The sequence below is a fragment of the Tachysurus fulvidraco genome, chromosome 2, assembly GCF_022655615.1.
Source record: "Tachysurus fulvidraco isolate hzauxx_2018 chromosome 2, HZAU_PFXX_2.0, whole genome shotgun sequence".
Classification (NCBI taxonomy): Eukaryota; Metazoa; Chordata; class Actinopteri; order Siluriformes; family Bagridae; genus Tachysurus; species Tachysurus fulvidraco.
Genome location: NC_062519.1, coordinates 29,295,096 through 29,307,149, shown reverse-complemented (window position 1 = coordinate 29,307,149; position 12,054 = coordinate 29,295,096). Strand labels below are relative to the sequence as shown.

At 36.1% G+C, this 12,054-nt stretch overlaps 1 protein-coding gene across 4 annotated transcripts in view; it reads right to left on the bottom strand.

Annotated features, from left to right (window-relative positions):
* The window catches only part of si:ch211-51h4.2, a 115,242-nt gene that overhangs the window by 46,734 nt on the left and 56,454 nt on the right, over positions 1-12,054 (bottom strand). For 3 of the 4 annotated variants that reach the window (XM_027169684.2, XM_047807117.1, XM_027169683.2), the window contains one exon: positions 747-846. The exons of the other annotated variant lie outside the window; for it this stretch is intronic. In XM_027169684.2, the coding sequence (XP_027025485.2) occupies positions 747-846 (100 nt within the window). The remainder of the gene's footprint in view (positions 1-746; positions 847-12,054) is intronic. 4 annotated transcript variants of the gene reach the window in all.

The following is a 12,054-nucleotide window of genomic DNA, read 5'->3' as shown; positions in this document are numbered from 1 at the left end:
GTGGACAAATATGACAGTATATTGTAAATACATCAGTAGCTGGTTTGAATCTATTTTCTAAATAGTGAATAGTTTGGGGTTCGTTGACCAAAGACTACTTTCCATACAAAATAAGTAAAAATTTTTACAACAATATTATCTTTCTCTTTAGAAAATCTTTGTTCTTTATGCAGAATAAATTGACCATAAGAAAGAATGTGACAAATTCTTTATCAAGTTTTGGACATGCATTATCTACTTTCTCCTGAACAGAGCTGGCAACAATGGACTGTATAGTAGAAAATATCTTTGATCTGATAGACACGCTCAATGACAACAAAGCCTGAGCCTTGACTTTAAAAAAAGGATTGCATTAGAGATTGAAAAAAGTTATATAAACTGGCCTTTAAATAAGACTCACAAACTAGCAGCTATCCCTCTGAAGGTCTCACAGTGGCTCAAGCTGTAAATTAGAAAAGGGTAGCAAGTGATACTCTGGTGAGCAGAATTATGTTTGCTCTGTTGACAGAAGTCTCAGGTGGCAAGTGGTGCAAGGCTGCCTCAGGACCCCACCACACTGAGTGAGGCTACCAACTTAATGGGATTAGAATTGAAGTCACACAGAGTGAAAAAAGAAGAGAGAATGAAGACCCACATCAACACTGTTGCAGCTCTCATCCCAATTAACACCTACAGGAATCTCTCAGTTCCTCCAACATTTGCAGACTGAGAAAAAACATGGAAAACAAGATGTCTTTCTTTCTTACCGAGAGCAACAGTTCCCATAAGGAAAGGTTTTCCGATTTGGGTGAAGTCATTCTTGGTCTCCTGGTGAACCTCTGAACCCACAACAAATGTCACCACCACCTTGGGGCAAGGAAATTATGACAGGCTCACCCCCATGAGGTGCAAAGCAAGAGTGTCCAATGCAATTCAGACCACTGATAGATTCTCATTTTATATGACATTTGCAGGAATATACAAAAACAGGAAAATGGTGCAGTGATGGATGCTTATATGGCCTTGTCATGGGTTATAAGAAATGCCTTGGAGGAACATGATTAAAAAAGTGGTTTAACACAAAATGAGATACTTTTATGGGATGACCACAGAGACCATTATGGCTGTAGTGGCATAGACATGATGGAGTGGCATTGAGATGAGGATGCATTACAATAGATGGTGTAGCTCACAGTTACATTTAGATTGAAGCACTCTTTCAATTTAATTCGATTCTATTCAATTTTATATGTATAGCATTTTAACATTGGACACTTGCACAAAGCAGTTTACAGAAATATATAAACTCAAAACATGAATTAAAAATGTATCAATTTATCCCTAATGAACAAGCCAGAGATGGTGGTACCAAAGAAAAAACTCCCTGAGACGCTGTTAGGAAGAAAAAGACTCTAAAGGGACCTAATCCTCATCTGGGTAATACCAGATTATAAACTATTTTCCTTTCTATAACTGTACTATATAGTCAAAGTAATGTATACTCATTCTAGTTTTTAGTTTAAACAATGCAGTTTAGTTAAGTTTAAACCAGAGAATGTTTTAAAATAGAGAATTCTATTAGTCAATTTCAATGTTTTTATATAACATAAGGACCTGACAAAGTTCACAGTAGATTTCACAGACTAGATATTTCACAGACTTGATAAGAAAAAGACGAGGTTTCATGGCAGTGACTAAATAAATAATATTAATCACACAGTGACCACAGCCTATCACCATGCCTGAAGGTCTAATAACTAAGCATCCAGTGACTTCTTGACTCCTGAAATTTTTGATGGATTCCATACAATTTCTGTCAAATCCAAAAATGTTACTATTAACTGAATTACAATTCAAAGGAAGGACAAAGGACGTCAAAATGGACAATAAAATGTGCTCTGTGAACTCAGGAGTTCTCCAGTTCTTTTAATTGTGCAAGTCTCTTACTGAATGCCAGCAACTTTAGTGATTTTCTTGATTTATTTTGAAGTTTTCTTAAACAGATGATAGTTATTTTATATTTATAGTAAGACTGCCTTTTGTTCATTAGTGTTCCCATTGCCAGAAATTTGAAACAGTCAGTAGGTTTTCTGCCATGGGAAAGTCTTCAGTACAGAGAAATGTGTGCTTTCTGGTTTCTTGGGGATATGTCAAAGAATAATATACCAGTCTGCAGTGAGTTCAATATTGTAATATTTATCAAGTTGCTGACTTGTCAGTGAAATGAAATACTTGCTGTTTTTGGAAAGTAATCAACTACACAGTCACATATTTTTCTCTATACACATTATGTTTTATTTTGTTAACTCATAATTAAAAGACTTTACCGTTAAGAACACATTCACAGATTTGCATACAAATCCAAAAGCATTTCCTGCTACAGAATGGCATCTTATTAACCCTGTGTTCCTGGCAGAAGTGTTTTTCTTAGTGTGTGTTAAGGATAACAGTGTGTAGTGGTGCCAGCAGTGTATGTTGATGGAAATTCTCAGCCTAATATGCCTGTGAGAGATTGACCTCGGAAATCAACAACAAGCCCCTCTGAAACCCTGAAACTGCTTCTCACTGCTAAAACATGTAGTGATGGGAAATTAGTCTGAATGAATCTGAATGACCCTGAGATCTCCATCTCTTTTTCCTCAAAGTTTTCCACCCTTAGGCAGCCTGCAAAGCAATCATATGCAAGGTCCAGACACTCATTACTCTAACTATGTTACAATCTTTCACTTGTTAGCTATTGGTTTTAATTACACAACACCTAAAACATGTTTCTTTTACTTTTTTTTTATAATGGACAATGCTATTAATATTTTTCACACTTAATTTAGTACTCACTAAATATACTTGCTTGCATTGGCTACTTTTTACATAATAGCCTTATGTTAGCTTGCTTTACATAATATAAGTTAGTGTAAATGTTAGCTAGCTTGTTAGTTCTTGGTTTTAATTAAATGATATATATGATACATAAAAAATATATAACCAGGTATTAAGTGTCAAAACCAGAGGAGGAAGGAGGCGGACCCGTACACAGGATAGCTTCAAAGGAGTGGGGTTTAATAAATGATAAAGACCAATACAGTAAAATACAATGACCAGGACTAAACAATGACTAGACATGACGAAGGGTAAACGTAACTAATGAATCTGCGCTGCCATCGGCAACGCGGCTCACATTTATACACAGGACGATAATGACACAATGAGGAGCAAGTGTGGTGACAGGGAGGAGCAGACGAAGGCGGGGCAAACACGTGACGAGGAACGACCACAAACACACGTGGCCGAAAGTCAGTGCTGAACCCTGACATTAAGTGAAATAGCCACTGCTGTAGAAGTAACTTTATGTAAGCTATCTACTCTATGTGGCATGACATTCTTTTGTTCTCGAGGGTGCAAATTGTTTTGGTGGCAACTGCTATTTGTTTTGACATTTACTGTATATCAAGTAGTTATTAAATAAAATGTTTTAATATAAAATACTGAATAAGTATCTGAGAGTTAAGACAAAATATGATACATTATCTCAGTAATATCTAAAGACTAATCCCACATGTGCTTTTCTAGAGTCAGAATTATCTTAACTGGTGCTTTCAGAGCACAACAGCCCTCTACAAGTAAATATTCTGCTTTCAACCTCCAGAAGAGTATGACCTGGATTATAGGGAAGAAGACTCCACTTGGGGCATACATGTATTTTCAAGCTCTAGAGAGCAGGCTTGAGAGAAGGAAAGAAAACATCAACAGAAAAAAAAACCCTGAGTAAGTGGCTTCTGCTTCCTCGTAAAAGGCCTCTGTGGATCACGTGATAGAGTGGAGATGAAGCCATGCTTGTGATTAGTCCTTGGCCACTCTCCACTAGTCAAAAATTTGGAGCGAGGGCTAAGAAATGAAGTGTAAAATGACACATTACCAAACAAAGAGAGCGAGTTCTCTCAAATCCCATGGCTCTAACTAAGAGCTCTCCACTCCATTTCTTTGCTTTTCACCATTGCTCTTGCGTCAGTTCTCTTAGCTGGGGTTTAAATGTGTGAGGGAAAGTGCAGGAGTTCTCATTTTGTGCTTAACCCCTTCCTGCAATGGTGCACACTGGCAGATGTACTTACATCTATCTGGGAAACAGCTGCATAAAATGTCTTAGAAATTCACCATAAATATATACTAGTGGCACACACACTATGCTGCCTTATGTGTAGCCAATTGTCATTTTAGATAACTTTATTTAATAAACTAAGCAATGGTTTGAGCAATGGTTATATAACATTTATAGGAGGTGTTGCTTTTTAACAATCATTATGTTTTTACACCACATCTTCAGAATGTGACATCACAATCCTTTTTTTTGCTTATTAATATCAAGAGAGAGAGAGAAAAAAAAATTGCCTAGACATTATGGTGAAGGAACAACAGTTTGCTTCTTATATAACATATGTACAGAAATATACTTGAATATATGGTCATCCATGTGGACAATCTTTAAAGGAGCAATGGGTGATTTTCCCCCCCAAAATACACAAATAACCTGAAAATGATGTAGAACATGAAATAATAGAGCAAATCATGTTTAATACTATGGCCTCATAATGAATGTGTTACAATGTGTGTAAAATGGATGTTAAAGGCTGTAGAAAAAATGATTTAAGTAAATAATCATTGGGATCTGTCTGTCATTTTACCCTACTGCAGCTTGTTGGGAGAAAAAAGAAGCCTGTAAGCTCCCAGAGCAGCTAGATCATGTTTGTGTTAGCAAAAACCATGCTGTGCTTTGGGAAAACAAAACTAAACAAAAAAACAAAACAAAAAAACAACTCAAAGACATGAAATGCAACACCGCCAAGATAAACACTGGCACTGCTTTTCCAAAATGGAGGGTTTTTATTAAAGACATGGAGTTAGCAGTGTTTGTCTTGGAAAGGTCTGTAGATGAAATCTATATAAAGCTTTTCGACTGTTTTGCTGGCCATCTTTACATAATAAATTCATTAGAATTTATTAGTTTTCATCACTTAGAGAGTGTGGTACAATGAAGCTTTGGATTAAACCCCCAAAATGTATACAATATAAGGTAACTGTGTAGCTATGCTAACAATATTAATATTAATAGTTTTAGCTGACTATCGAGAAAACCTGTTATAAAGAAATGGCATTGCATCAATATAAATCATAAAATAATTAGTCAAATATTTTAGTAATATATTTTTTATGCTTGAATGACAGAGTGAGCAATCAGCAAGATGCTAAAATGCTAACATCAGCCACCTGTACACTTTAGACATGAAGCTCTATTTTTAGAAACTTTTAGAAAGAGTTTTTTAGAAAAAACAGATGGAAACTTGCACACACTTTTCAAGCAAAGCAAATTCTGTATGTATAAAATAGACAAACTGACTTAATACTTTAGACTATCTGATATTAGAAGTTGGCAAAGTGGCTAGAAGACTAGAATGAGCTGACTTTCACATTTCACATCACTTTCATCCCACTGTTTTACTCTGTGCCACTGCTAACTTTTATGGACTTCAATGCTCTGATCCTTACTCCCCCACTGCTTCTGGCAAGGGAGAGAAAATATGAGACAAGGCATCACTGCTGCTCTTAAGCCAAATAATAAAGCACACTATGATCCAGAAGAAAAGCAGGTTGTTTTTCATCTCTAGGAAAATAAAAACAGATTAGTCGAGCTTTCTCTTCTTGGCTGACAGGAGTGGAACCTAAAGTAGTCTTCTGTTGTTATATCCTGTCTTCCTCAGAGGTTTGATGTTCTGTGCATGCTGAGATGCTTTTCTGCTCTCCATGGTTGTAAACAGTTACTATATCCTTCCCGGCAGTTTGAACCAATCTGACTAATTTCCCCTGACCTCTCATATGAACCTTTATATTATGTATATTATATTATGTATTATGTCTTTATTCTTTATATATACATATATATATATATACAGTATATATATTTTCTTTGCTGCTGTAACAGAGAAATTTCCCCATTGTGGGACGAATAAAGGTATATCTTATCTTAACAACTTATCTTAAGAACTGTTTCTCACTTTTTTTCTTCTGAACATTCTAGGTAAACTCTAGACAATGCTGTGTATGAAAATCACAGAAGCACCATTTTCTGAGATACTCAAAGCAGCCCATAAGGTACCAAATCCATGCCATAATCACAAAGATCACACTTCCCAAGTCCCAAAGATCACACTTTTAATTAAATTTTGATGTTAACATTCCCTAAAGCTTTTGAAGCTGTTTCTTCATAATTTCAGCACTATGTTACTTCCACATGATTAACTGCAATCATGTGCAGGTGTATAGGTGTTTCTAATAAAGTGCACTGCGTGGGTAAAAGCCAGGGTACAGTATACACCAGGGCATGAGCATGTTCACAACTGCCAGATTAAACTCATCCACACACAAAAAAGTCGACATGAAAGAGCCTCATACTGGAGTATACATACAAGTAAATAAGCTAATAGCTCTTTACATTGATGAATACCAAAACTAAAAAAGCCTTAGACATGCTTATTCAGCCATTTCTAAATGACCTGACTCAATCAACAATCGAGACTGATTTCCCGTATTAAAGTCTTTAAGATAATGTCTTTATCCATGTAAAGTACTGTTAGTCCTTGCTTTTCACTTGCAGGTAATCAAGCTAATTAGCTAGCAAACACACCTGCAGAACAGCCTGTATGCTGCATGAATAAGAATATTATAAAATTGATAGTGATTTCTAGCATTAAAATGAAACAAATGTGTGCATTTTAGTTCATTTTAGCTTTAGAACTCTTCAGCATAGACATTTTAAATCCTTATGTATTCATGTGAGCTGTCACTCCTTTATATGTGGGTAGTGAACAGATTCTCACTTTTTAAAAGTGACCATAATCAGAACAGGATGTTATCCCCTCCTGCACCTTTCCTTCTCTGTATAACACATGGTGTAAATTCTAGGAGCTCACAGTGTTCCATCTAAATAAGCACTTTTGCCTCCATGTACTCCAAGTCTTGATATTTTGTTAATACACCTCCAGTGAATGCATTCATCACAGAGTGTGTATCTGGAATCCGGTGAGGTATTATGCCCATGCTTGCTGAGAGCCCAGAGGAAATGCGGTCTCCAGACATTGATCTGTTTGCAGAAGGCATCTTATATCATGGAACGACACACAGCTGCTATGCCAACTTCATAGCCAGGAAAAAATCAATGGGAGATAAGAGCACAAGCGTAACACAAAGATCTATGCTTTTCAATATGATCTTCACTCTTCAGCAGCAGGCAGGCTGAAAACACACACACACACACACACACGCACGCACACGCACACACACACAATATAGTGTACCTAAAACCTCTTGTTGCATGTGATGAGTGTCTGATACAATAAGAACTTACACTTTGTATTCCTTAACTCTCTTGGTGAAATCTGAATGCACTACTAAGGTTTATAGAGCGAGAGAAAGACCCTGCATTATCTATTTTGCCTACACTGCTTTTTATCTTTCTACAACCTGCCAACATGCCCACTGCAGTTCTTGTGAGCTCCGTATTCCTGAATTGCAGCCTTATAATTCAGCTCCCTTCTACCACAATACTCTCATAAACATTTCTGGTATTTAATGGTTATCTATTTTATTGCTTCAGTCATGGAAGTTTAACCTTCTGATTAAGATAGATGATGGAATTTGCTCTAACCAGAGCATAATATTCCATTTATTTCAAGAAGGTCCTTAATAAACGTACAAATTACATTTCATAAAATTAATATGGCATTTGCCTCTTGACAATTTGCTTATGATAATGATATGAAATCGAAAACAACAGCAGCAACAAACAACTGCGGCACGCAAGGGGATCCATCACCCGAAAATGATGACGCACACAGGCTATTAGAGCATGCGATTTCAGAAACTCAGAACAGAACCGGTTCAAAATTTAATTAATCAAAGTGTCCTGCGCCAACGCAAGATAATCCATCTGTGAATGAGAGTCATGCAGGCACCCATCAGCAGGCCACGACGCCTCAGCATGATACATCTGGAGGGACAGAACAGACATGAACCAGATGATCAGCCCTGCCATGCCAACTTATTTCTAGTCCTGTTTTCCTGAGCCCCCTGTAAAGATTCAATTTATTGCCAAATTCACAAAGAGGTCACAACCGAATGTATTATTCATGACAAGCGGACACTGGCTCCTCATAAACACAACCGGGTGGTGTTTCCGCAGTAGAAGTTATAAAGCAAAATAAAAGCTAATTTCCTTGCCACTTATTTGTCTTTAAAGTCTTGGATTCTGTGCCTTAGAATTACAGAGTAAAACATGGCTACTTACAACTTACAATCAGATGTTAAGGCTTCACTGAAAATATAAGAATACTCTCAAATTCAGTAATTCAAGCATGTCTATGCTATTATTCAGTGATAGCTGTTTCCAGTATTGAATGGGAGAGTGAAAAACACCTATGACCTATTAATAACTCCTATAGCAAGTTTCTCACCATAGGCAAGAAAATGTTATGCACACACATTGGAACACACTCAAAGGAAATTAGATGTGATTGCTATTCTTCAAGTCTGTAATCATGATTTATCTGTTGAAAATCAAACAAAAGATAAATAGAAAACAAAAAGCTGCATTTCCGGTTTCTAGCTGTCATGAATGTCCCCATTTAATGTAGTAATTCCTGCTTTTGTGTCTCATCTATGTTTTCTTGGTTTTGATCATACTGTGGATATGGCCTGTTTGATGTTATCGGTCCATTCTCTGGAGTGGAATATTGATGAGGATTATCGAATTATTATAATAAATAGACATGCTGATTTTACACAATTGTGTCCTAATTCAATTTAGAGTACATCACATTAGCCATAACTCTTTTATTTACAGTACACAAAATGTTCTACCACTTGTCCCTTTGTGTAATTTGTATTATTAAGTGGAAAATGTTTACTTACCTGTTCATCAACAAAAGACTTTTTGAAACAAACCAGTGAGCGAGTTCACTTTGTTCATGTTTATGACGCTTCACATTGTATTTCAAGTGCATCTTCACAATCAATGCTTATGAAGTCATAAGGAGGTATCAGTAAACTGGGCTTAAATACATTGAGTATATTAGATGATGGTCGAATCTAGTGGCTTTTAATTAACTGTCATCTATGCTGCGTGAATCTACGGTCTGGGATAGAAAGAAATCAGCCTCTATATCAGGGGTATTCAATTAAAATTCAAAGAGGTCCAGTTACTAAAATTTCCTCCCAGCGAAGGTCCGAATCTTATATTGTGACTTAAAATAGTGTACCCTCATGTTAATAAAATCAATAACGCACATACATTTCTATATAATTTATTGTTAAATTTCAAGTGTTTTCAAAGTCTGAACTTGTATGGCACTTGAATGGAAAACAATCCTGTAGTTGTCTTTACTACATGTCAAGTAACAGACAACAGACGCTGAATTTCTTCTGAATAAAATAAATAAAAAGTGCAAACACAGCTTTGAGCAGCCTGAACTTAGGGCCTATATTTCATGTAATGTAAAACATTCAGAATCTTCTGAATAAAATAAAAGTGCTTTTAATCTTTAAGAAAAAAATTAAACAAGACTTTTGAGCTGCCCCTTTTTTAAACATTAACTACATCAATAACACAGGAACCTGAGGCAAAAGAACTTTTCAAGTAAAATAGAACAGGGCAGAATTTACTGAATAAAAGAAAAGTGCAGAGTTTTGAGCATTTTCCTCTCTCCTTTCCACCTCTCCTTACTCCCTTTCCATCTTCCGTTCCTAGTGAGAGAAATGGACATGTAACTGTCCTGCCAGCAGTTTGAATCTTAATTGTCCTGCCAGTGTAATTAGGTGAATTACTGCCACCTTCTGCTCTGGAGTATGGAACAGAAACAATCTGTTTTTGGTTTACTTTTGATAACGCTCCTGTCGTAATAACTACATTAACTGCGCATGAACGAAATATTTATCTTTTTATTAATAGCTTATATAATCTTATAATATTAGATTATAATAAGGAGATGCTTAATACGATAATATTAGAATTCGGCCCGCCATTTGGTGATGCCCGATCTATATCATACCTTTCAGTCTATTTTGTACTTATGTTCATTGTTGGTTATTATTGGTTCAACAAAAGTTAAAAAAAGGAATCCACTTTATTGTTAACAGCAACTCAGAATATGTAAATGCCAAAAACTGATTTTAGGTATCTTAGGGTTTAGCCATGGTAGGCCATTTATACCAGCTAGCTCAGCAGCTCCTAGTAACTGGAATTTAACACAGTAATAGAGCATATTGATTATACATCATGTTGACAAAGGTAGACAAGTCTATCATCGTACCAGTCCTGCAGACAGATAAGGTTCTACTGAATGAACACAGTTTATCGAGATACTATCTAAACGGGAGTCTGAACTCTTCCTCTGCATATAACTGCATTTGCTTGGCACTGAAAGAAGACAGTGTTGGTGCATATTGGACGTGTTAAATATGCAGAGCGTGGTGTGATGGAAGAAAGGCAGAAGTGCTGCAGTTGGGAGAAATGGCTGTTTGCCTGCTGCAGAGGTTGTGTGGAATGAAAAATTCCTGGTATTATAATTATACTTTCCAATATCATGGTATCATTTTGTAACGTTTTCAACAGAATAGTTATAAATTGCATGTATTATGCCCTGTAGTCTTAGAACATGCTTAACTTGCTTTGTCCCTCTTAAAGAAGAGTTGGTTTCACTGTTAGAATTGGATGCCATTTGAAATCCTCTTAGTGAAAACTGTTAAGCATTCAGAGAAACGTGAAACCGTTTCTAGGAAAAGCTTTATAGTCATTGGTTAGAGAAAATAGGAGTACTTAAAGCCTTTAGGAGTTAAAGACAATAATGTGTAAATACTGTTTCCTCTTTCCATTTTTACCTGAAATATTAACCGAAAACCACGAGTTCCCTGTTTTCTGTAAAAACTCCACCCATCCATTTTTTGTACCATTAATCCTACACAGGGTTGTGGGGAGGCTGGAACCTTTCCCAGGGCACAATTGCACAAACACTCATTCACACACTACGATAGATACTACTCAGCCTAAATGCATATCTTTGGAATGACATGCAACATCTGTGTACATGAACATGCAAGCTCTGTGTACACAGCGTGGAAGCAGGAATTGAGCTGCCAACAATGTACATCCGAGTCAAACATCTGTCAAAACTCTCATGGAGCATCCTGGAAAGAATAATACTGTACCTAGAGGTAATTTTGTGACATCATTATCTATACCAGTATGCCATAACAGTCATCTACAGTTGTGTGGAAAATTGCAAGGTGTATTATTTCACAGAAAGTAAATCAAACAACTACATTGCCCATTCTTCAACTCTCTCAAACTATACTGGAGAGATAAACACCATTCTTCCAAAAGATATTCTCTCATTTTGTGTTTAGTTGTCCAATTAATTTGAGATCTAGTAATGATAAAGGCAATCGTATATCCAAAAGTCTGGGACCAAAAACAAAAAAAGATTCGGTTTTATATTCTTTTTGAATTTAACCCAGAGGATTTTCATGAAATTCTTATTATCAGCAATAACCTGTGAAAAGTAGAATCTTAGGAAGATTTACATTAATCAAATTGAATGACATTAAATTCAGAGTTTCTTAGAATTTGGTATGCCACATCTTTGCTGTAATGACAGTCTGTACTTAAGGCGACACAAGTTGACATTTGTGTAAAACCTGATGATGCGTGTTGGGATGTAGCATGTGCTCTCAGCAAGTGCTTCAATGGAAGGGATTAATCTCATTTAAAAAATCTGAAGTTAAATTGGTATTAGAATGCAATTAAAAAATCTGACCCAGGAATCTTGAAAATTTAAAAGACACGATTTCCTATAAAAATATTTTTTTAGGAAAAAACAAACACAAAATAAAACAAAAAATAATATCAAACTAAGGTATGTTACACAAGATTTTCTTTCAGTAATCATTCACACCATACTTATGGTCATTCTGGAAGAGACCAGCTCCTATCTGGAGAGGGGAATGTTTCTTTGTAAGATAAAGACAATCAGACTA